Source organism: Hydra vulgaris, chromosome 11 (genome assembly GCF_038396675.1).
Source record: "Hydra vulgaris chromosome 11, alternate assembly HydraT2T_AEP".
Taxonomy (NCBI): Eukaryota; Metazoa; Cnidaria; class Hydrozoa; order Anthoathecata; family Hydridae; genus Hydra; species Hydra vulgaris.
This window is the reverse complement of record NC_088930.1, coordinates 52387086-52415038: the sequence shown is the minus strand read 5'-3', so window position 1 is coordinate 52415038 and position 27953 is coordinate 52387086. Positions and strand designations below refer to the sequence as shown.

The following is a 27953-nucleotide window of genomic DNA, read 5'->3' as shown; positions in this document are numbered from 1 at the left end:
CAGCTTTGTAAATAGTTGCATATCAGGTTTGTAAATAGTTGCATATCAGCTTTGTAAATAGTTGCATATCAGCTTTGTAAATAGTTGCATATCAGCTTTGTAAATAGTTGCATACCAGCTTTGTAAATAGTGGCATATCAGCTTTGTAAATAGTTGCATATCAGCTTTGTAAATAGTTGCATATCAGCTTTGTAAATAGTTGCATATCAGCTTTGTAAATAGTTGCATATCAGCTTTGTAAATAGTTGCATACCAGCTTTGTAAATAGTTGCATATCAGCTTTGTAAATAGTTGCATATCAGCTTTGTAAATAGTTGCATATCAGCTTTGTAAATAGTTGCATATCAGCTTTGTAAATAGTTGCATATCAGCTTTGTAAATAGTTGCATACCAGCTTTGTAAATAGTTGCATATCAGCTTTGTAAATAGTTGCATATCAGCTTTGTAAATAGTTGCATATCAGCTTTGTAAATAGTTGCATATCAGCTTTGTAAATAGTTGCATATCAGCTTTGTAAATAGTTGCATATCAGCTTTGTAAATAGTTGTATATCAGCTTTGTAAATAGTTGTATATCAGCTTTGTAAATAGTTGTATATCAGCTTTGTAAATAGTTGCATATCAGCTTTGTAAATAGTTGCATATCAGCTTTGTAAATAGTTGCATATCAGCTTTGTAAATAGTTGCATATCAGCTTTGTAAATAGTTGCATATCAGCTTTGTAAATAGTTGCATATCAGCTTTGTAAATAGTTGTATATCAGCTTTGTAAATAGTTGTATATCAGCTTTGTAAATAGTTGTATATCAGCTTTGTAAATAGTTGTATATCAGCTTTGTAAATAGTTGTATATCAGCTTTGTAAATAGTTGCATATCAGCTTTGTAAATTTTTATTTATAAATAGTTATAAAAATCTTTTTAGATATTTGTCATTGCATACGATGGTGATATAAATTATGCTACTATTAATAAGCTTCTCCGTGAACCTAATAATTTTTTTCAAATTTCAAAAGATACAGAATTTCTAACAGAATCAATTGCAGAAAAAGCATGCAATCAAGCAGGTAACTCACTATATTTGTAATAATTTGATTAAACATTAAAGAAGGGTGAGGGGAGGTTGGTGAGTTCCAAGGTCTTGGCATTTCATTTATTATGCATCATAAAATTATAGTATTAGTAAGTTATCCATTAGAGGACATTTTTTGCTCAATGCAACCTGAAAAATTAATTATAATGAATTTGACATATAGTATTGTAAATTTGACATAAATTATAGTGAGTTTTCTTTTATCTCATATGTTTTTACAAGTTTCCAAAAAAAAATATTATTATTAAGTTCGAAAAAAAAATTACTATTATTAAATTCAAGGAATAATTACTATAATCAAGTTCGAAAAAAGTTCAGGTAAAGCACATTTTATTCGTTATAAATAATAAATTTTATACAAGTTGATTGATGACAAAGTTGATTGATTGACAAAATTAATTGACAAAATAGTTTATTAATTAGAAAATGGAGCTGCATCAAGAATCAAAAAACATTCTGCTCAATAAAAATCTTTTAAGTGCTTTTTTTATTATTTCTGATCATTTCACCCCCTTATCTGTATCAGAAGTGAAGCCTGACCTATGCTGATTATCTTTCTACTATCCATATTAAAAGATTTATTGCACAGTATGATGCTCTGATATTGTAATACTCTGTAACTTGACTAGCTACAATTTTTCTGAAGCACATCACATTATAATTATCATTATATTGACTTATTTCACAGAACATTAAACTACTGCATTGCCAACAATTAAAAGTATGGAATACTAAGTCATTAATCTACTGGATTACCATTATTTAAAATTATGGATTACTAAGTTATTAAACTATTGGATTGCCAATAATTAAAAGTGTGGAATACTAAGTCATTATCTCTCCATTATCTCATATAACTACTATACCAAATAAACATATAAAACACATGGTAATAAATTTTCTTTTTTTAATTAATTATGAACTATTTAAAAAGATAGCTGCTTAGCTGTGGCAAATTTTTGGTGATGAAACATCAGCATTTAAAAAGATTTAAATAACACACAACTCTTTCAAACAAAGCTTTTGTGTGCTTTTAAAATTTGCTCTAAATTATTTTCTGTTGTGAATATATAAAATATTTATGGAAATATTTATGGAAATATTTATGGAAATATTTATGATATGTTTTGATGATATGTGTTTGATACAAATATATGTACCTATTAACTACAAAATTAGATGAAAAAGTGAAGTTTATTATTTTTGTGAAATTAACAAAAGTTTTGTGGTGCAACTTAAAATATTTAGAGAAAATCTGAAGCAACTTAAATGCAGCTGTTGCAAGTTGCATGCTTTAGCAAATTATAACTGCCCTATTAACTTATAAGATCGAAATAAAAAAATATAAAAATTATAATTTTTTGCTTATAAATTATGGCTGCTGTATATTGGTTTTCAAAACCTATAAAAGCTGCATATGTTTTTTGTTTATTTATAGATTTAAATTTATAATGATTTTTGAAACTTTTAATAAGTATCAATATATATTTTTTTTTTTTTAGCTTTATATTCTGATGGCTTTTCAAAGGCTTTTGATATATTTTTTATTTTTGATGGTTCACTTGGAACGGTACAAAAAGATTTAGCCATTATGTTTGTGAAGTTATTCAAAAGTGAAGTAAAGTTTGGTGCAATGGTATCACAAAATAGTTCTTATGTACCTTTTACATTTGCTGATACATTTACAAATAAAGAATATATAAATGCAATAAATGGCATTGAATTAAGAGCTGGGAATAGTGATTTGTTGTTAGCTATGAGAGAATCAAGACTTAACTTTTTCAGGAAAGGATTTGGGGCAAGAGCAGATGTACCAAAAGTACTTATTATTTTTACAAATACAATAATGGATAATGATCAAGATATAACAAGTGAAACTATCGAATTTAAAAAAGTTGATATTTCTATATTAGTTTTAGGCCTTGGTCAAAACTTAGATTATAAAAAAATGCGTTTGTTAGGTGCAGATAATGTTTTTATTTTGTCGGATACTGATGAAAAATCAAAAGAGAATTTAGTTGAAAATCTTTCAAAAAAAGTTATGTATGGTTAGTAATTTATATTTAATTTTTTTTAATTTTAGTTATATATATATATATGATTAATTTCTTATTGTTATTCTTGATGGTATTATTTATAGCCCCTTTATCAACAATTTTGTCCAAAACTTTATATGATACTCAATGGATTGATGTGTTTGGAGAATTCAAAGAAAATTATGACAAAAGTTTTTCTGCTGTTATTCCAGATGTTCTTGAATCTGTGTGGCACTTTGGACCTGCTCGAATATGGAAAAGACCTATTCATCGGTCTAAATATGGTAAACATATTTTTGTTTTTATGGATTTTTTTTATTGGTCAGTAAAATAACTTATATTAATTGATTTTTGTTTTTAGTGATCGAATCTAAAATTCAACCAACTGGAGAATTAGGATTTGGTTCTTGCGGTCATATTTTTAAATACAAACTAGACAGTACTAGTAGCATTAAGTATGTCAAGTAATGTCAATAAATTTCGTATGAATTAATTATGTCATAAATGTCAAATAAATTAAGTATAATATATATGTCATAAATATAAATAAATTAATAATATGTCAAATAAATTAAGTATGTCAGGTAATGTCAATAAATTTCAAATAAATTTCGAATAAATTTCTTGCATATTGTTTCTAAAAATATAATTGTGTTTTATCAAAACCTGTTTAAACTTTCAAAGTTTTTTAAAATATATTTAAAAGCTTAAAATTAAAAATTTTAATAAATATGAAAGTTGTCAAGTTTAATAAAAATAATTAAGTTTATATGAAATTAAGTTTACATAAAAATAATTAAGTTTATATGAAAATAATTAAGTTTATATAAAAATAATTAAGTTTATATGAAACTAATTAAGTTTTTATAAAAATAATTAAGTTTATTTGAAAGTAATTAAGTTTATATGAAAAATCAGGGCCGACAACACTGGGGGACCATGGAATTATTATTTGAAGGAAAATATGCCCCCCCCCCTCACACGCACACTTTTTTTCTAAAAATATATAAGTAAAAATGTTTTTAGACTTTTAATACCAAAGTGAATTTTAATGTTTAAAATTTAGAGAATATTTGTCTTTGTAAAAAGTTTAAACTTCTGAAATCAGAATATTTAACAATATTTTATAAATAATTATTTTTCAGATCAGTATCAAAATCATGGGGTTACTTTTTATGGGTGAATCAGTTCTTGTATATAAGCTCTGATGGCTCTGAGACAAGTCCAAGGTTGTTGTACAGCTATAAAAATGCAGAATGGTTACATTTGAGGACAGTTGTGGATAACTCAAAAGTTAAAATATACATAAATGATGTTTTTATTAAAGAAATTATCATGACTGGAGAAGGACATGATTCTCAGATAAACAATTATGTTGGTTTGTGGTGCCATAGAATGACAAACACTGTTGTTAAAGATTTTGTTGTTTCAAATTGTAAGTGAAATGAAAATACTTCAATGTAAATGAAATACTTCAAAGAGTTTAGTAGAAACTATTTTTAATGTTATAAGTGAAGAAAAAGTTTTATTTTGTTTATTTATTTTTTTATCAGTGGTTGATCAATGTTCAGTTCAAAATGGTGGATGTGACCACATATGTAACTCTTCACCATATGAGTATTTATGCAGCTGCAAAGTTGGATATCGTTTAAATATTGATGAAAGATCATGTGTGGTTAATGGTAAATATGATTAAATATGATTTTTATAGATTATAAAAGTCATAAAAGCATGAAATCAATATAAAATAGATTTTTTTCATGTTAAACTTGATGATAATAATGATAAAGATGATGATGATGATGATGATGATGATGATGATGATGATGATGATGATGATGATGATGATGATGATGATGATGATGATGATGATGATGATGATGATGATGATGATGATGATGATGATGATGATGATGATGATGATGATGATGATGATGATGATGATGATGATGATGATGATGATGATGATGATGATGATGATGATGATGATGATGATGATGATGATGATGATGATGATGATGATGATGATGATGATGATGATGATGATGATGATGATGATGATGATGATGATGATGATGATAGTTATGCATTTTTTTATATACTTTTTGTATTTCATTTTTATAGTAAATGAAAGTTATTCTTCCTTCACAACAGTTCCAAACATTCTACAAAATCAAACAGATAAATCAGACTCTGTTTTACAAACAACCCCTTATTCTCTAACTTCTGAGTCTATTACTAGAGATTCAAATCTTTTATCAGGTGATTCTGATTTACCTTTGATTAATAGTCACAACTCATTTACATCTGTTACAACTTCATCAGATTTTACATTAAATAAAGAAGTTTCAGACTTCAATGATTCTGGTAAAATGTTTTTACAATTTTTTAACTTTTTAATTCTTTTTCTATACTTTATTGAAAATATTACTTAATATATTTGTTATGAACTTCTAGTATCTTCTAAAATCTTTAATGTTGGTTTTCTATTTGATGATTCATCAAGTGAACATGATCAGATTCAAAAAGATTTATGCAAAGAGATTATTGCTAAACTTTCAACAAATTTTTATCGTTATGGAATAATGATATCTTCCACTGCAATGTCAGTGCCATTAAATATTTCAGATTCACAAAAAAGTCAAACACTCAGTGAATTAATTGATAATTTAAATCTTCCAGAAACTGAAAGTCAAGTTGACCAAACTATGAAATTAGCTTCTCTATTATTTCCTTCAAAAGGTATTTCAAATATTTTAATTGTTTTTACGGACGATAAACAACAAAATGAAAAAGAAAGAGTAATTAAAGAATCTCAAGTATTAAATGCTATGGGTATTGAGGTTGTCATTATTGGTATTGGAGCTGTGCCTGATAAAGATTCATTACATATAAAAATATCAACTGAGGAAGTTGTTACCAAATTAGCTATGAAAGTTAATGGTAATTTATATTTTAATAATATTTAATGTTATTTTTTTTTACTAACAACAATTCGTTCAAAACAATTCATTCAAAAATTTTCTTTATAATATTAAAATATTTAAATTGTATTAGAACTCTGATATATTTAGCAACATATTGTTTATGTTAAAAAGTGCTTTTATGTTTTCATGTCAAATGAAGTCATATCCATCATTGAATCTGTGATTCATATCATTCTTTTAACTTACAAATTAACAAAATAAAGAATGATTATTTTCAATGTTGCATCTGCATTGCAAGCAACATTGAAAATTAAAAAACTATTGACAGCTAATTTTTATGATTTTTTAAATTTTTATTCAGTTGTGTCATCCTCAAATAAAACACTGTGAAACTTTTATTCAGCAACAACATCCTCGATAAAAAATCTCAATTTTTTTTCTCCTAAAAGCCCTCTCTCCACTATTTTATAGCAGTTTCAAAAATTAACAAGAAGTTATCGTTACAAATTATTTCAAGTTAACAAGAATTTATCTATTACTGATTATTTAAAATTAATAAGAAGTAATCTTTAGTAATTGTTTAATATTAATAAGAAGTTATTTTACTAATTACTTAAAATTTAAGTATTTTAACATCAGGTTTAAAAGTTTCGAAATTATTAACTTTTTATGTTTTTATTAGCATAGTTGCCATAGTAATTTATTTGTTGTTGCTTTTTAATCTTTTGTATTTATGTTTGAGAAAATGTCTTTAACTGTGGATTAACATTTAAAATTTATATTAGCTGATAATTAATAATATATATAATGATAAGTTTATGAAAAACATTTAATGACATGTTTATAAATAATTTATATATAATGACAAGTTTATAAAAAACTTTTTCATAATAGTTTAAGTTGCTAGTTATTGTTGCTTGAGAGAAACCACATGAAGTAAATGCTGCTTCACAAATTTGCAGTTAGAACTCCTCCATGATGGGACATTAATAATCAGACAAAGTATGTTATTATATGCAACACATAAGCAATGAAATTTTTTTTTAATGATGATGTTTAATGATTTTGTGAAGCCGAATTTTATAAATACAAATGAATGGTGAATACAAAGGTACTGTGCTGGGTTACTGTTCCAATCTTGTTTCTGGAATTCAGAATATTTTAGTCTACTTCATGGCTTTGAAGCAAACAGACTTTTTTAAAAACTTGGACAGATTGTAAATCAATTGAATCAAGTTTAGTCTGAAAATTAAGTCAATGTGATAAAGCATTTAAATTTTTTTTACAGTTCTACAACAATGGAATTGGTTGTATTAAATGGTATTAAACAAAGTGGAAGAGCTCAGCCCTCAGTCTTTTTTGCAATTAGGTTGGGTTGTTTGAATACATCCTTGACTAGTATGACCTTCAATTAGATGTATATATGGCTAAATAAGACATTATTAGAGGCAACCCTAGGAATTAGGATAAATGAGGTCAGCAATAAATTGCTGATCTCAAACTGTTAGAGGTCGGCTTCAGGTCAGCAAAAAAAATTTGACACAAAGGTGACCTCTAACCTTTTGTTAAAGTGTTAGAGGTCACCAATTTTTTTCCTACTTAAACACTTTAAGGTTGGCACTTAGGTCAGCATTGCCGAATGTTGACCCTAATTCTGAGGGCTGTAGAGGCGGTGGGTTTCTATAAGTCTGTATGAATATATTCAACATTCAAAAAAAAAGCAATAAGTGTGTGAAGAACAACAAGTTGAAGAAACTGATAACCTTGACAAATTTTGAATTTGTAAAAGAAACTTGAGAAAGCATTAAGCGAATTTTAGAGTCAATTTATCTTAAAAAGTGTTGCTTTCACACAAATAGTAAACACACCCCTGTTTTTAGGTCCATGGTGTCAGGGAAAGCAAGGGCGCTTAAAATGGTTAGATTCAATTTCATTAATTATCAGAAAGCTCTCAGTATATATTCAAACAAATTAAAACTCTTAGCAACAACGTTACAAAGGTTATGTAAGCCTTTCTCTCTGTTAGACCTTGATGAAATATAAAATCTTATATTTTGCCAATAATGGAGTTGCACTTGGTTCTTTGAATTACTAACAGGCTGTTTGATCATGTATAACCTTAGTCAAAGCAGCTCTTGTACTTTAAAAACTAGTTACTGATCAAACAAATTTAGCATTTACAGACCCCTGAAGCATGGATGAGAATTCAATTGAAATCAATGTACACATATCTTAAACAATGTTTACTTTTAGATCAATTGCTTGAAAAGCAAAATGTTGATTCGAAGGTTAGAAAGCTTATTGCATTTAATGCAGTCAGAAAGGTATGCTTCTGAAATGTTCTTTAGAGATTCTAAATTTTATTTTGAGAGTGCATATAAAGTAAGTACCAGCAATTTTTGGTATTAAGTTGCTTCAAGCTAGAGTAGATAGTTTATAAGAAATTAAGAGTAAAATAAGAAATTTTTACACTCCTTAATTGGCGTTTTAATTTTAGAAAGTTAATCAAATTATTGTTATTTTTTTTTTTTTGCGATTTAAAATTGTAGATTAAATTTGCTTTCATAATAATCATTAGACACCAGCAATTTTTGGTATAGTTGTATATATTGGTATATATATATATATATATATATATCTGGAGTAGATAGTTTATAAGAAAATAAGAGTTAAAAATAAAAAAATCTTAACTACTAGCTATCTTATTTAAAAAAAAAGTTTTTTTATAACCAACATAAATAAACCGCTTTAAAGACGCCATTTTTTTTTGTAAAATTACAAAGAAATGCATTATTAAAAAAAAGTAAGCATAAACAAAACTAAAACATTCCAGTGGTTTGTTTATTTTTTTGCATAAAGTTAAAGTCTTCAAGCTAAAAAAATGATTTTTTTTTTTCTTACTTAAAAGCAAAATTATTTGAATTATTTTTTTGTTAGCTGTCTATCTAAACCCAAACAAGTTACAGCATTTAAAACCATGTTTTTTTTATAAATGTTTTATTTACATAAGTTCATCTAAGTATATGGCTTTTATGCAAAATAATAAGACTAATATAGTGTGGTTATTATGAGGTTAGCAAGACTAACATGTCTGGTGATTATTAAAAACTTTATCTATTGAACATCATATTGGATACGAAAACCCAATATCCAGAAACCCAACATCAAAATTCAAAAGTACAAACAAATACTAAAATAAAATTTTCTTTTCAATTTTAGAATTCAACTTGGTTTATTTTTGGCATAAATAAGTATGTTGTTTCAATTTTTGAGTCAACTCAAAAATATTTAAAATAGTCAGAATAAAATAGTCAACTAGAGATTCAGGTATTCACCTTTTTATCAATGAATCTTTATTTGTCACCACTTCTCGATTTCCCGTTTACAGTTTTGTTATCCTTATATCAACAATAATTTTAAAATATAAAATAACTTAGCAACTATAACGTAGCAACTTCAAAAATACATTTTAATTTTTTACTGCATGACTATAAAACTTTCTTTTTCAATCATAAAACCAGAAATTTTAAATTATGATTTTTAATTTAATATCAAAAAGAAGGCAAAGCTAAAGAAGAAGATGGAAAAAAACCAGGACTAAAATATCCTGTTTCAATAATATTTAAATATCCCAATAACTTTCTCCTTGGATAACATATCAAAAAAATATAAAAGCAATAAAACCAAAAGAAATGGTTAAGACAAACTGAGATATGATTTAAAAGGTAAACAAGAGCATAAACAATTTGATAGATATAATAAAATAAAACAACTCCACTTAACACTTGCATAGTATTGATTTTATATATTTTTTTAATGATCTCATTTTACAAATACTCTATATTTTTAAAAGAAAAATATTTTTACTTTTTTCAAACAAATGGTAAATTTATATATATATACTATACTATACTAATATATATATATATATATATATGTGTATATATATATATAGTAATGCTCCACATTCCAAAAGCCCTATATTTTTTGTGAACAATTTTTAAAGCTTAAACATACGTATATATATATATATATATATATATATATATATATATATATATATATATATATATATATATATATATATATATATATATATATATATTTATATATATTTAACAATATATATATATATATATATATATATATATATATATATATATATATATATATATATATATATATATATATATATATATATATATACAGTATGTGCCAAAATTGTCACCATGTTTGAACAAAAATATATTTTATATGTATTTTAATAGAAAAGCTGTGAAGAAGAATGAAATTTTAGTTTTATTAATTAAATTTAAGACTTAGCTAACTAAAAATATTGCTTTTTGTTAAATTTAGAAGATATTGAACTTTTTTTAAAATTTTTATGTGAAAAGCTAATGGTGAAAATTATGTCGCGAATGAAAGCAATTAACATATTTGTCCACAGTTAATCAGGCATATGACATAAATTAATTGCTAAAATAAAAAAAATTGATAACTCAATCATTTTATGACTAAAATGATTGAGTTATCAACTTTTCACTGATTTTTAACGATTAAATATCATCTAAAGTTTAATTTTGTTTACAAAACATAAAGTATTGTTATTATCATCATGAGGAAAGTAAATCTTGAACTAGAAAAAAATATTGTAGAAAGGCTTAAATCCGGACAATCTTATCGTGAAATCGCTGCTGAGTTCGGAAAGTCTCATAATCTCATATATAAAATCAAATTGTGCAATAATTTAGAAGTAAATAAGCCTAAAAATAGTCGAAAGAAAATGTTTACACCAAGAGACCAAAGCACAATCGCTCGTTTAATTGCTTCTGGAGAGTCTAAAACTGCAAAGGATGTTACTAATTTAATGAATAACAGCTATGGTACTCATGCTTCAGTGCGGACAGTCAATAGAGAGCTCAAAAGAATTGGTTTTCGATCCAGAAGAAAGATCAAGAAGTCATTGTTAGTTTCTTATCACCGCTAAGCTCGTTAAAATTATGCTAAACTTCATGCACACATGACTTTTGATGACTTTTATGACTGGATTTGGACAGATGAAAGTAAAACTAATATGTTTGGATCAGATGGTATAAGATATACTTGGAGAAAGCCTAATTCACCAATAAGTGCTTGAAATTTTACACCTACCGTTAAATATGGCGGAGGAAAACTCTTGCTTTGGGGATGTTTCTGTGCTCGTGGAGTCGGTGAATTAGTGAAAATTAATGGAAAAATGAATGCTGATGACTATATCAACATCCTTAAGGTCGGATATTTCAAGTCCCTTCAAAAATGGGGCAGAATTTTACATAACACAATGTTCATGCAAGACAATAAACTTAAGCATAAAGTTGATAAAACCATTAAATTCCTTCGCGAGAAGAATTGAAAGTCGTTGACTGGCCAGCACAAAACCCTGATCTTAACCCATTCGAAAATTTATGGGCAATAGTTAAATAACGGGTCTACAACTTTCCTACTCCACCTAAGAATAAGGATGAACTTTGGGCTTGTGTACAAGATGTTTGGTACTCAATTACACCCAAGGAATGCCACAAATTGGTTGCTAGTGTTCCTGAAAGAATTCAGGCTGTAATTAAATCTAAGGGAGGATACACTCAATATTAATTTACTACAGTATGTTGTTTGCTTTCATTTGCGACAAAATTGTCACCATTAGCTCTTCACATAAAAATTTAAAAATAAATTCAATATCCTCTAAATTTAATAAAAAGCAATATTTTCGGTTAGCTAAGTCTTAAATTTAATTGATAAAACTAAAATTTCATCTTTCTTCACAGCTTTTCTATTAAAAAAAATATAAAATATTTCTTTGTTCAAACATGGTGACAATTTTGGCACATCTCTCTCTCTCTCTCTCTCTCTCTCTCTCTCTCTATATATATATATATATATATATATATATATATATATATATATATATATATATATATATATATATATATATATATATATATATATAACCACAATTAAGTAGCCTCCTCATCTGTAGTGGCCTTCTTGGTCTTGGGGAGGTGAATTAACACAAAAAAAAAATATATATATATATATACTTTATATGAGTGTGTATATGTGTGTATAAATATTACTATCTGTTATTATAAAACACCCTTAAGTTATTATTCTTATTTATTTGCAGGTATTATATTTAAAAAAATTATATTGTATAAATAATAATGATAAAATATTAAAACAAAGTATATAAATATATAAAGCAAAAATATAAAATTAAACTACATATAAGCTGTTTATTTTAAAAGTGAAATAAGTCACTTTTTCAAAGAAATCATGTTGTTATCAATAACAATAATTACAATGTCTTCATTTGTGAAATAATTCAAAAATAAATTTGAAATTTTTGCATTATATTGCTGAAATTTTCACAAATGAACAGATATCATCACATTAAAATCAATGTCAATAACTTGATTTTTTTAAAAGTATGCTTATGCCACTTTCAAAAGAAATAATTAAACTATATTGCTAATAAGCTTTATATTGTAATTTTTATTTAGCAAGTTCTCAGGTATCTGCTACTTCAATAGTAAATCCCACTTTTGCAATTATCACTATTAAACCAAATTCATCATTAGACAACATTACAATTGCTGACTTTACTATAGGCAAATCCACAAGAGCACCTATAAATACAGAAAGTGATAGTTTATCAAGCAGTAAATTGCTTTCTACTCATAGTACAGAAAAAAAAACAATTATACGTAGTTCAATGCCTGCGTATAATGGTGAATCTTCAACTTTAAATGCTACCACATATATTGTTGATGTTACTAATACTGAACCCATTATAAGCCATTCTTCTAATGGTAACAGTTTATCAGGCAATCTAATGCATACTACACAAGGTACAGAAGGTAAATCAGACATTCTTAGTTCAATCGACTTGGGAAAAAAAGATTTTGCTAAAACTACTTTGTTGCCTGATTTCACTGGAGAATCTTCAACTTTATCCCCCATCTCTAATATTGTTGATATCACTAATGCTGAGCCTAATATCAATGATTCTACTGTAGCCTCTTTCGTTTCTGGTAGTGACAGTTTATCAGGTAGTCAATTGCATACTACACAAGGTACAGAAATTAAAACAGACATTCATAGTTCAATTATCTCAGAAAAAGAAAATTTTGCTGAAACTACTTTATTGCCGGATTTCATTGGGGAATTTTCAACTTTATCCCCCATCTCTAATATTGTTGATATAACTAATGCTGAGCCAAATATCAGTGACTCTACTGAAGCCTCTGTAGTTTCTGGTAGTGACAGTTTATCAGGTAGTCAATTCCATACTACACAAGGTACAGATGGTAGAACAGATATCCTTAGTTTAGTCATTTCTGGAAAAGAAGATATTGCTGAAACTACTTTGTTGCCTGAGGTCACTCGCGATACTTTAACTTTATCTCCCACCACTAATATAATTAATGTCACAAATGCTGAGCCAAATATCGGTGACTCTACTGAAGCCGCTTCAGTTCCTGGTAGTGACAGTTTATCAGGTAGTCAATTGCATACTACAGACGGTACAGAAATTAAGACAGACATTTATAGTTCAATTATCTCAGGAAAAGAAAATTTTGCTGAAACTACTTTATTGCCTGATTTCATTGGGGAATCTTCAACTTTATCCCCCATCTCTAATATTATTGATATAACCAATGCTGAGCCAAATATAAGTGACTCCACTGAAGCCTCTGTAGTTTCTGGTAGTGACAGTTTATCAGGTAGTCAATTGCATACTACACAAGGTACAGATGGTAAAACAGATATCCTTAGTGCAGTCATTTCTGGAAAAGGAGATATTGCTGAAACTACTTCGTTGCCTGAGATCACTGACAATACTTCAACTTTATCTCCCACCACTAATATAGTTGATGTCACTAATACTGAGCCAAATATCGGTGACTCTACTGAAGCCGCTTCAGTTCCTGGTAGTGACAGTTTATCAGGTAATAAATTGCATAATACAGAAGGTACAGAAATTAAAACAGACATTCTTAGTTCAATTGTCACGGGAAAACAAGATTTTGCTGAAACTACTCTGTTGCCTGAGATCACTCGCGATACTTCGACTTTATCTCCCACCTCAAATATAGTTGATGTCACTAATACTGAGCCAAATATCAGTGACTCTACTGAAGCCTCTGTAGTTTCTGGTAGTGACAGTTTATCAAGTAGTCAATTGCATACTACACAAGGTACAGATGCTAAAACAGATATCCTTAGTTTAGTCATTTCTGGAAAAGGGGATATTGCTGAAACTACTTCGTTGCCTGAGATCACTGACGATACTTTAACTTTATCTCCCACTACTATTATAGTTGATGTCAATAATACTGAGCCAAATATCAGTGACTCTACTGAAGCCGCTTTAGTTACTGGTAGTGACATTTTATCAGGTAGTCAATTGCATACTACAGAAGATACAGAAATTAAAACAGACATTCATAGTTCAATTATCTCAGGAAAAGAAAATTTTGCTGAAACTACTTTGTTGCCTGATTTCATTGGGAAATCTTCAACTTTATCCCCCATCTCCAATATTGTTGATATAACTAATGCTGAGCCAAATATCAGTGACTCTACTGAAGCCTCTGTAGTTTCTGGTAGTGACAGTTTATCAGGTAGTCAATTGCATACTACACAAGGTACAGATGGTAAAACAGATATCCTTAGTGGAGTCATTACTGGAAAAGGAGATATTGCTGAAACTACTTCGTTGCCTGAGATCACTGACGATACTTCAACTTTATCTCCCAACACTAATATAGTTGATGTCACTAATACTGAGCCAAATATCGATGACTCTACTGAAGCCGCTTCAGTTCCTGGTAGTGACAGTTTATCAGGTAGTCAATTGCATACTACAGACGGTACAGAAATTAAGACAGACATTCATAGTTCAATTATCTCAGGAAAAGAAAATTTTGCTGAAACTACTTTATTGCCTAATTTCATTGGGGAATCTTCAACTTTATCCCCCATCTCTAATATTATTGATATAACCAATGCTGAGCCAAATATCAGTGACTCCACTGAAGCCTCTGTAGTTTCTGGTAGTGACAGTTTATCAGGTAGTCAATTGCATACTACACAAGGTACAGATGGTAAAACAGATATCCTTAGTGCAGTCATTTCTGGAAAAGGAGATATTGCTGAAACTACTTCGTTGCCTGAGATCACTGACAATACTTCAACTTTATCTCCCACCACTAATATAGTTAATGTCACTAATACTGAGCCAAATATCGGTGACTCTACTGAAGCCGCTTCAGTTCCTGGTAGTGACAGTTTATCAGGTAATAAATTGCATAATACAGAAGGTACAGAAATTAAAACAGACATTCTTAGTTCAATTGTCACGGGAAAAGAAGATTTTGCTGAAACTACTCTGTTGCCTGAGATCACTCGCGATACTTCGACTTTATCTCCCACCTCAAATATAGTTGATGTCACTAATACTGAGCCAAATATCAGTGACTCTACTGAAGCCTCTGTAGTTTCTGGTAGTGACAGTTTATCAAGTAGTCAATTGCATACTACACAAGGTACAGATGCTAAAACAGATATCCTTAGTTTAGTCATTTCTGGAAAAGGGGATATTGCTGAAACTACTTCGTTGCCTGAGATCACTGACGATACTTTAACTTTATCTCCCACTACTATTATAGTTGATGTCAATAATACTGAGCCAAATATCAGTGACTCTACTGAAGCCGCTTTAGTTACTGGTAGTGACATTTTATCAGGTAGTCAATTGCACACTACAGAAGATACAGAAATTAAAACAGACATTCATAGTTCAATTATCTCAGGAAAAGAAAATTTTGCTGAAACTACTTTGTTGCCTGATTTCATTGGGAAATCTTCAACTTTATCCCCCATCTCTAATATTGTTGATATAACTAATGCTGAGCCAAATATCAGTGACTCTACTGAAGCCTCTGTAGTTTCTGGTAGTGACAGTTTATCAGTTAGTCAATTGCATACTACACGAGGTACAGATGGTAAAACAGATATCCTTAGTGGAGTCATTACTGGAAAAGGAGATATTGCTGAAACTACTTCGTTGCCTGAGATCACTGACGATACTTCAACTTTATCTCCCAACACTAATATAGTTGATGTCACTAATACTGAGCCAAATATCGGTGACTCTACTGAAGCCGCTTCAGTTCCTGGTAGTGACAGTTTATCAGGTAGTCAATTGCATACTACAGACGGTACAGAAATTAAGACAGACATTCATAGTTCAATTATCTCAGGAAAAGAAAATTATGCTGAAACTACTTTATTGCCTGATTTTATTGGGGAATCTTCAACTTTATCTCCCATCTCTAATATTATTGATATAACCAATGCTGAGCCAAATATCAGTGACTCCACTGAAGCCTCTGTAGTTTCTGGTAGTGACAGTTTATCAGGTAGTCAATTGCGTACTACACAAGGTACAGATGGTAAAACAGATATCCTTAGTGCAGTCATTTCTGGAAAAGGAGATATTCCTAAAACTACTTCGTCGCCTGAGATCACTGACGATACTTTAACTTTATCTCCCACTACTATTATAGTTGATGTCAATAATACTGAGCCAAATATCAGTGACTCTACTGAAGCCGCTTTAGTTACTGGTAGTGACATTTTATCAGGTAGTCAATTGCACACTACAGAAGATACAGAAATTAAAACAGACATTCATAGTTCAATTATCTCAGGAAAAGAAAATTTTGCTGAAACTACTTTGTTACCTGATTTCATTGGGAAATCTTCAACTTTATCCCCCATCTCTAATATTGTTGATATAACTAATGCTGAGCCAAATATCAGTGACTCTACTGAAGCCTCTGTAGTTTCTGGTAGTGACAGTTTATCAGGTAGTCAATTGCATACTACACGAGGTACAGATGGTAAAACAGATATCCTTAGTGGAGTCATTACTGGAAAAGGAGATATTGCTGAAACTACTTCGTTGCCTGAGATCACTGACGATACTTCAACTTTATCTCCCAACACTAATATAGTTGATGTCACTAATACTGAGCCAAATATCGGTGACTCTACTGAAGCCGCTTCAGTTCCTGGTAGTGACAGTTTATCAGGTAGTCAATTGCATACTACAGACGGTACAGAAATTAAGACAGACATTCATAGTTCAATTATCTCAGGAAAAGAAAATTATGCTGAAACTACTTTATTGCCTGATTTTATTGGGGAATCTTCAACTTTATCTCCCATCTCTAATATTATTGATATAACCAATGCTGAGCCAAATATCAGTGACTCCACTGAAGCCTCTGTAGTTTCTGGTAGTGACAGTTTATCAGGTAGTCAATTGCGTACTACACAAGGTACAGATGGTAAAACAGATATCCTTAGTGCAGTCATTTCTGGAAAAGGAGATATTCCTAAAACTACTTCGTCGCCTGAGATCACTGACAATACTTCAACTTTATCTCCAACCACTAATATAGTTGATGTCACTAATACTGAGCCAAATATCGGTGACTCTACTGAAGCCGCTTCAGTTCCTGGTAGTGACAGTTTAACAGGTAATAAATTGCATAATACAGAAGGTACAGAAATTAAAACAGACATTCTTAGTACAATCGTCACGGGAAAAGAAGATTTTGCTGAAACTACTCTGTTGCCTGAGATCACTCGCGATACTTCAACTTTATCTCCCACCTCAAATATAGTTGATGTCACTAATACTGAGCCAAATATCAGTGACTCTACTGAAGCCTCTGTAGTTTCTGGTAGTGACAGTTTATCAAGTAGTCAATTGCATACTACACAAGGTACAGATGCTAAAACAGATATCCTTAGTTTAGTCATTTCTGGAAAAGGGGATATTGCTGAAACTACTTCGTTGCCTGAGATCACTGACGATACTTTAACTTTATCTCCCACTACTATTATAGTTGATGTCAATAATACTGAGCCAAATATCAGTGACTCTACTGAAGCCGCTTTAGTTACTGGTAGTGACATTTTATCAGGTAGTCAATTGCACACTACAGAAGATACAGAAATTAAAACAGACATTCATAGTTCAATTATCTCAGGAAAAGAAAATTTTGCTGAAACTACTTTGTTACCTGATTTCATTGGGAAATCTTCAACTTTATCCCCCATCTCTAATATTGTTGATATAACTAATGCTGAGCCAAATATCAGTGACTCTACTGAAGCCTCTGTAGTTTCTGGTAGTGACAGTTTATCAGGTAGTCAATTGCATACTACACGAGGTACAGATGGTAAAACAGATATCCTTAGTGGAGTCATTACTGGAAAAGGAGATATTGCTGAAACTACTTCGTTGCCTGAGATCACTGACGATACTTCAACTTTATCTCCCAACACTAATATAGTTGATGTCACTAATACTGAGCCAAATATCGGTGACTCTACTGAAGCCGCTTCAGTTCCTGGTAGTGACAGTTTATCAGGTAGTCAATTGCATACTACAGACGGTACAGAAATTAAGACAGACATTCATAGTTCAATTATCTCAGGAAAAGAAAATTATGCTGAAACTACTTTATTGCCTGATTTTATTGGGGAATCTTCAACTTTATCTCCCATCTCTAATATTATTGATATAACCAATGCTGAGCCAAATATCAGTGACTCCACTGAAGCCTCTGTAGTTTCTGGTAGTGACAGTTTATCAGGTAGTCAATTGCGTACTACACAAGGTACAGATGGTAAAACAGATATCCTTAGTGCAGTCATTTCTGGAAAAGGAGATATTCCTAAAACTACTTCGTCGCCTGAGATCACTGACAATACTTCAACTTTATCTCCAACCACTAATATAGTTGATGTCACTAATACTGAGCCAAATATCGGTGACTCTACTGAAGCCGCTTCAGTTCCTGGTAGTGACAGTTTAACAGGTAATAAATTGCATAATACAGAAGGTACAGAAATTAAAACAGACATTCTTAGTAGAATCGTCACGGGAAAAGAAGATTTTGCTGAAACTACTCTGTTGCCTGAGATCACTCGCGATACTTCAACTTTATCTCCCACCTCAAATATAGTTGATGTCACTAATACTGAGCCAAATATCAGTGACTCTACTGAAGCCTCTGTAGTTTCTGGTAGTGACAGTTTATCAAGTAGTCAATTGCATACTACACAAGGTACAGATGCTAAAACAGATATCCTTAGTTTAGTCATTTCTGGAAAAGGGGATATTGCTGAAACTACTTCGTTGCCTGAGATCACTGACGATACTTTAACTTTATCTCCCACTACTATTATAGTTGATGTCAATAATACTGAGCCAAATATCAGTGACTCTACTGAAGCCGCTTTAGTTACTGGTAGTGACATTTTATCAGGTAGTCAATTGCATACTACAGAAGATACAGAAATTAAAACAGACATTCATAGTTCAATTATCTCAGGAAAAGAAAATTTTGCTGAAACTACTTTGTTGCCTGATTTCATTGGGAAATCTTCAACTTTATCCCCTATCTCTAATATTATTGATATAACTAATGCTGAGCCAAATATCAGTGACTCTACTGAAGCCTCTGTAGTTTCTGGTAGTGACAGGTCATCAGGTAGTCAATTGCATACTACACAAGATACAGATGGTAAAACAGATATCCTTAGTGGAGTCATTACTGAAAAAGGAGATATTGCTGAAACTACTTCCTTGCCTGAGATCACTGACAATACTTTAACTTTATCTCCCACCACTAATATAGTTGATGTCATTAATACTAAGCCAAATGTCAGTGACACTACTGAAGCCTCTGTAGTTTCTGGTAGTGACAGTTTATCCAGTAGTCAATTGCATACTACACAAGGTACAGATGGTAGAACAGATATCCTTAGTGTAGTCATTACTGAAAAAGGAGATATTGCTGAAACTACTTTGTTGCCTAGTTTCATTGGGGAATTTTCAACTTTATCCCCCATCTCTAATATTGTTGATATCACTAATGCTAAGCCAAATATCAGTGACTCTACTGAAGCCTCTGTAGTTTCTGGTAGTGACAGTTTATCAGGTAGTCAATTGCATACTACACATAGTACAGATAGTAAAACAGATATCTTTAGTTTAGTCATTTCTGGAAAAGGAGATATTGCTGAAACTACTTTGTTGCCTGACTTCACTGGCAATACTTTAACTTTATCTCCCACCACTAATATAGTTGATGTCACGAATGCTGAGCCAAATATTGGTGACACTACTGCAGCCGCTTCAGTTCCTGGTGGTGACAATTTATCAGGTAGTCAATTGCATACTACAGAAGGTACAGAAATTAAGACAAACATTCATAGTTCAATTATATCAGGAAAAGAAGATTTTGCTGAAACTACTCTTTTGCCTGAGATCACTCGCGATACTTCAACTTTATCTCCCACCTCAAATATAGTTGATGTCACTAATACTGAGCCAAATATCAGTGTCTCTACTAAAGCCTCTGTATTTTCTGGTAGTGACAGTTTATCAGGTAGTCAATTGCATTCTACACAAGGTACAGATGGTAAAACAGATATCCTTAGTGTAGTCATTTCTAGAAAAGGAGATATTGCTAAAACTACTTTGTTACCTGATTTCACTGACGATACTTCAACTTTAAATCCCACCACAAATATAGTTGATGTCACTACTACTGAGCCAAATATCGGTGACTCTACTGAAGCCGCTTCAGTTCCTGGTAGTGACAGTTCGTCAGGTAGTCAATTGCATACTACAGAAGGTCCAGAAATTCAGACAGCCATTTATAGTTCAATTATCTCAGGAAAAGAAAATTTTGCTGAAACTACTTTAATGCCAGAATTCATTGGGGAATCTTCAACTTTATCCCCCATTTCTAATATTATTGATGTAACTAATGCTGAGCCAATTATCAGTGACTCTACTGAAGCCACTTCAGTTCCTGGTAGTAACAGTTTATCAGGTAGTCCAATGCATACTACAGAAGGAACAGAAATTAAAACAGACTTTCTTAGTTTAATCGTCACAGGAAAAGTAGATTTTGCTGAAACTACTTTGTTGCCTGAGATCACTCGCGATACTTCAACTTTATCTCCCACCACAAATATAGTTGATGTCACTAATACTGAGCCAAATATCAGTGACTCTACAGAAGCCATTTTAGTTCCTGGTAGTAACAGTTTATTAGGTAGTCAATTGCATACTACACAAGGTACAGATAGTAAAACAGATATCCTTAGTTTATTCGTTTCTGGAAAAGGAGATATTGCTGAAACTACTTTGTTGCCTAAGGTCACTCGTGATTCTTCAACTTTATCTCCCACCACAAATATTGTTGATGTCACTACTACTGAGCCAATTATCGGTGACTCTACTGAAGCCGCTTCAGTTCCTGGTAGTGACAGTTTATCAGGTAGTCAATTGCATACTACAAAAGATCCAGAAATTCAGACAGACATTCATAGTTCAATTATCTCAGGTAAAGAAAATTTTGCTGAAACTACTTTGTTGCCTGATTTTATTGGGGATTCTTCAACTTTTTCCCCCATCTCTAATATTGTTGATATAACCAATGCTGAGCCAAATATCAGTGACTCTACTGAAGCCTCTATAGTTTCTGGTAGTGACAGTTTATCTGGTAGTCAATTGCATACTAAACAAGCTACAGATGGTGAAACAGATATCCTTAGTGTAGTCATTTCTGGAAAAGGAGATATTGCTGAAACTACTTCATTGCCTGAGATCACTGACGATACTTTAACTTTAAATCCCACTACTAATATAGTTGATGTCATTAAAACTGAGCCAAATATCAGTGACTCTACTGAAGCCACTCCAGTTCCTGGTAGTAACAGTTTATCAGGTAGTCCAATGCATACTACAGAAGGTACAGAAATTAAAACAGACATTCTTAGTTCAATCGTCACAGGAAAGGAAGATTTTGCTGAAACTACTTTGTTCCCTGAGATCACTCGCGATACTTCAATTTTATCTCCCACCACAAATATAGTTGATGTCACTAATACTGAGCCAAATATTAGTGACTCTACTGAAGCCACTTCAGTTCCTGGTAGTAACAGTTTATCAGGTAGTCAATTGCATACTACAAAAGGTCCAGAAATTCAGACAGAGATTCATAGTTCAATTATCTCAGGAAAAGAAAATTTTACTGAAACTACTTTGTTACCTGATTTCATTGGGGAATCTTCAACATTTTCCCCCATCTCTAAAATTGTTGATATAACCAATGCTGAGCCAAATATCAGTGACTCTACTGTAGCCTCTATAGTTTCTGGTAGTGACAGTTTATCCGGTAGTCAATTGCATACTACACAAGGTACAGATGGTAAAACAGATATCCTTAGTGCAGTCATTTCTGTAAAAAGAGATATTGCTAAAACTACTTTGTTGCCTGATTTTTCTGGCGATACTTTAACTTTATCTCCCACCACTAATATAGTTGATGTCACGAATGCTGAGCCAAATATTGGTGACACTACTGCAGCCGCTTTAGTTCCTGGTAGTGACAGTTTATCAGGTAGTGAATTGCATACAACACAAGGTACAGATGGTAAAACAGATATCTTTAGTTTAGTCATTTCTGGAAAAGGAGATATTGCTGAAACTACTTTGTTGCCTGATTTAACTGACAATACTTTAACTTTATCTCCCACCACTAACATAGTTGATGTCACGAATGCTGAGCCAAATATCGGTGACTCTACTGAAGCCGCTTCAGTTCCTGGTAGTGACAGTTTATCAGGTAGTCAATTGAATACTACAGAAGGTACAGAAATTAAGACAAACATTCATAGTTCAATTATATCAGGAAAAGAAGATTTTGCTGAAACTACTTTGTTGCCTGAGATCACTAGCGATTTTTCAACTTTATCTCCTACCACCAATATAGTTGATGTCACTAATACTGAGCCAAATATCAATTACTCTACTGAAGCCTCTGTAGTTTCTGGTAGTGACAGTTCGTCAGGTAGTCAATTGCATACTACAGAAGGTCCAGAAATTCAGACAGACATTTATAGTTCAATTATATCAGGAAAAGGAAATTTTGCTGAAACTACTTTATTGCCAGATTTCATTGGGGAATCTTTAACTTTATCCCCCATTTCTAATATTATTGATGTAACTAATGCTGAGCCAATTATCATTGACTCTACTGAAGCCTCTGTAGTTTCTGGTAGTGACAGTTTATCAGGTAGTCAATTGCATACTTCACAAGGTACAGATAGTAAAACAGATATCCTTAGTTTAGTCATTTCTGGAAAAGGAGATATTGCTGAAACTACTTTGTTGCCTGAGATCACTCGCAATACTTCAACTTTATCTCCCACCACAAATATAGTTGATGTCACTAATACTAAGCCAAATATCAGTGACTCTTCTGAAGCCATTTCAGTTCCTGGTAGTAACAGTGTCTCAGGTAGTCAATTGCATACTACACAAGGTACAGATAGTAAAACAGATATCCTTAGTTTATTCGTTTCTGGAAAAGGAGATATTGCTGAAACTACTTTGTTGCCTAAGGTCACTCGCGATTCTTCAACTTTATCTCCCACCACAAATATAGTTGATGTCACTACTACTGAGCCAAATATCGGTGACTCTACTGAAGCCGCTTCAGTTCCTGGTAGTGACAGTTTGTCAGTTAGTCAATTGCATACTACAGAAGGTCCAGAAATTCAGACAGACATTTATAGTTCAATTATCTCAGGAAAAGAAAATTTTGCTGAAACTACTTTGTTGCCAGATTTCATTGGGGAATCTTCAACTTTATTCCCCATTTCTAATATTATTGATGTAACTAATGCTGAGCCAATTATCATTGACTCTACTGAAGCCTCTGTAGTTTCTGGTAGTGACAGTTTATCAGGTAGTCAATTGCATACTACACAAGGTACAGATAGTAAAACAGATATCCTTAGTTTAGTCATTTCTCGAAAAGGAGATATTGCTGAAACTACTTCGTTGCCTGAGATCACTGACGATACTTCAACTTTATCTCCCACCACTAATATAGTTGATGTCGTTAATACTGAGCCAAATATCAGTGACTCTACTGAAGCCACTTCAGTTCCTGGTAGTATCAGTTTATCAGGTAGTCCAATGCATACTACAGAAGGTACAGAAATTATAACAGACATTCTTAGCTTAATCGTCACGGGAAAAGTAGATTTTGCTGAAACTACTTTGTTGCCTGAGATCACTCGCGATACTTCAACTTTATCTCCCACCACAAATATATTTGATGTCACTAATACTGAGCCAATTATCAGTGACTCTACTGAAGCTATTTCAGTTTCTGGTGGTAACAGTTTATCAGGTAGTCAATTGCATACTACACATGGTACAGATAGTAAAACAGATATCCTTAGTTTAGTCATTTCTGGAAAAGGAGATATTGCTGAAAATACTTTGTTGCCTGATTTCACTGGCAATACTTTAACTTTATCTCCCACCACTAATATTGTTGATGTCACGAATGCTGAGCCAAATATTGGTGACACTACTGCAGCCGCTTTAGTTCCTGGTAGTGACAGTTTGTCAGGTAGTGAATTGCATACTACACAAGGTACAGATGGTAATACAGATATCTTTAGTTTAGTCATTTCTGGAAAACGAGATATTGCTGAAACTACTTTGTTGCCTGATTTAACTGGCAATACTTTAACTTTATCTCCCACCACTAACATAGTTGATGTCACGAATGCTGAGCCAAATATCGGTGACACTTCTGCAGCCTCTTCAGTTCCTGGTGGTGACAATTTATTAGGTAGTCAATTGCATACTACAGAAGGTACAGATATTAAGACAAACATTCATAGTTCAATTATATCAGAAAAAGACGATTTTGCTGAAACTACTTCGTTGCCTGATTTCACTGGTGATACTTTAACTTTATCTCCCACCACTAATATTGGTGATATCACTAATGCTGAGCTAAATATCAGTGACTCTACTGAAGCCTCTGTAGTTTCTGTTAGTGGCAGTTTATCAGGTAGTCAATTGCATACTACACAAGGTACAGATGGTAAAACAGATATTCTTAGTTTATTCATTTCTGGAAAAGGAGATATTGCTGAAACTACTTTGTTGCCTGATTTCACTGACAATACTTTGACTTTGTCTCCCATTTCTAATATAGTTGATGTCACGAATGCTGAGTCAAATATCGGTGACACTACTGCAGCCGCTTTAGTTCCTGCTAGTGACAGTTTATCAGGTAGTCAATTGCATACTTCACAAGGTACAGATGGTAAAACAGATATCCTTAATTTAGTCATTTCTGGAAAAGGAGATATTTCTGAAACTACTTTGTTGCCTGATTTCACTGGCAATACTTTAACTTTATCTCCCACCACTAATATAGGTGAAGTCACGAATGCTGAGCCAAATATCGGTGATTCTACTGAAGTGGCTTCAGTTCCTGGTAGTGATAGTTTATCAGGTAGTCAATTGCATACTACAGAAGATACAGAAATTAAGACAAACATTCATAGTTCAATTATATCAGGAAAAGAAGATTTTGCTGAAACTACTTTGTTCCCTGATTTCACTGGCGATACTTCAACTTTATCTCCCACCACTAATATTGGTGATATCACTAATGCTGAGCCAAATATCAGTTACTCTACTGAAGCCTCTGTAGTTTCTGGTAGTGACAGTTTATCAGGTAGTCAATTGCGTACTACACAAGCTACATATGGTAAAACAGATATCCTTAGTTTAGTCATTTCTGGAAAAGGAGATATTGCTGAAACTACTTTGTTGCCTGAGATCACTCGTGATTTTTCAACTTTATCTCCCACCACTAATATAGTTGATGTCACTAATGCTGAGCCAATTATCAGTGACTCTACTGAATCAGCTTCAGTTCCTGGTAGTGACAGTTTATCAGGTAGTCACTTGCATACTACAGAAGGTACAGAAATTAAAACAGACATTCTTAGTTCTATCGTTGCGGGAAAAGAAGATATTGCTAAAACTACTTTGTTGGCTGATTTCACTGGGGAATCTTTAACTTTATCCCCCACCTCTAAAATTTTTGATATCACTAATGCTGAGCCAAATATCAGTGAATCTACTGAAGCCTCTGTTGGTTCTGGTAGTGATATTTTATCAAGTAATCAATTGCATACTACTCACGGTACAGAAGGTAAAACAGACATTCTTAGTTCACTCATTACGGGAAAAGAAGATTTTTCTGAAACTACTTTGTTGCCTGATTTCACTGGCGATACTTTAACTTTATCTCCCACCTTTAATATAGGTGAAGTCACGAATGCTGAGCCAAATAACAGTGATTCTACTGAAGCCTCTCGTTTTTCTGGTAGTGACAGTTTTTCAAGTAGTCATTTGCATTCTACACTAGGTACAGTTGGTAAAACAGACAGTCTTAGTTCAGTCTTTTCAGGTACAGAAGATATTGCGGAAACCACTTTGTTGCCTGATTTTACTGGTGAATCTTCAAATTTATTTTTTTCTGGTAGTGACAATTTGTTAGGTAGTCAATTGCATACTACGCAAGTTACAGATGGTAAAACAGATAATCATTTTCCAGGAAATGAAGTTCGTGATGAAACTACTTTTTTGCCCAATTTTACTGATGAATCTCCAACTTTGATTCATACCTCAAGTTTTGTTCCTTTTACTAATGCTGATATCATGTCTTCTGCTTCACCTGGTCTTTCTTCAGTTTCTGGCCAGAATAGTCAACTAAGCACTCAACTTCTTTCTAGTCAAGGTATTTTTTTTTTCTATATTTATGGCTGACGATTATACAATTCCTTTTTTTTTTTTTTTCAGGCTAAATTCGTTTTTTGTTGTTGTTGATTTCTATGTCTTTTTTTTCTTAGATTCGTTGTCATTAGTAGATAATATTAAATCTCCTGAAGTTTCTTATCATTCTTGTAATGTGACCATTAAATGCAACTCCCATAGTATGCATGTTAGCATTAGAGATATTGATCTTACTTCTGCCTCTCATAGTTTTATCTCATTAAATTCAAGTGATCCTAAATGTTATCCTTTTTTTAATGGATCGCATTATGTTTTTATTGTACCACTATTCGAATGTGGAACAATTCGAAGATATTTAAACTCTGCTGTTGTTTATTCAAATGTTGTATGTATTTTTTTGTTTTTTAAATGTTTTAAATTTACGCATTGTAATATTCGTTAAATTAGTTCATAAGTTTTTTAACATCATTTTCTTTTACTTCAATATTATGTTTTTTAACTTTTTTATTAACCATGCACTCTAAAAAAAGAACTGCTGAAGTTTCTACCTTAGGATAGGTTATGCAATGTATTCTTAGTATAGCATAACTTTCAACCTTTGAAGGTAGGTATTAGTAGAAGGTAGAAGAAAGTTATTCCTTTCTAAGTGTATATCACAAATCCTACCCTAAAGATGAAATTTCTTTTTTTTTTTTAAAGTGTATGTTATTATAATGTAAGTTTTTTTTTTTTTAAAAACATAGATTACCGATAGTATCAAAAGTGGAAGTTTAATTTCACGATCGAAAATAAATATTCCATTTTCTTGTGTATATCCTACTGAATCAAGAGTTTCACCAGTTAGTTTTCAGGTAAATGATATTGCATCAAATCTTATTGGTGAGCAGCTTGGATTCGGAAAATTTGAGATAAATATCAATATTTATCACGATTCCTCCTTCTCCCATCTTCTTCAAACAAATGATTACCCAATGGAGATTGATGACAGACTTTACTTTGAAGTAAAACTAGAGTCAAATGACAATTTGCTCATATTATCTGTAGAAAATTGTTTTATTACTCCAACCTCTGATAAAAACGATTCAAGAAAACATTTTTTATTAAAAGATGGGTATGTATATATATATATATATATATATATATATA

At 31.4% G+C, this 27953-nt stretch overlaps 1 protein-coding gene across 1 annotated transcript in view; it reads left to right on the top strand.

The window, feature by feature from the left end:
* LOC100210120 (mucin-3B) overlaps positions 1–27953 on the top strand; it is a 48468-nt gene that overhangs the window by 16483 nt on the left and 4032 nt on the right. Inside the window, exons 8-18 of the mRNA XM_065809177.1 lie at positions 922–1063; positions 2592–3137; positions 3230–3409; positions 3487–3580; positions 4271–4560; positions 4679–4807; positions 5250–5492; positions 5583–6068; positions 12592–26811; positions 26924–27192; positions 27551–27918. Of these exons, the coding sequence (XP_065665249.1) occupies positions 922–1063; positions 2592–3137; positions 3230–3409; positions 3487–3580; positions 4271–4560; positions 4679–4807; positions 5250–5492; positions 5583–6068; positions 12592–26811; positions 26924–27192; positions 27551–27918 (16967 nt within the window). The remainder of the gene's footprint in view (positions 1–921; positions 1064–2591; positions 3138–3229; positions 3410–3486; positions 3581–4270; positions 4561–4678; positions 4808–5249; positions 5493–5582; positions 6069–12591; positions 26812–26923; positions 27193–27550; positions 27919–27953) is intronic.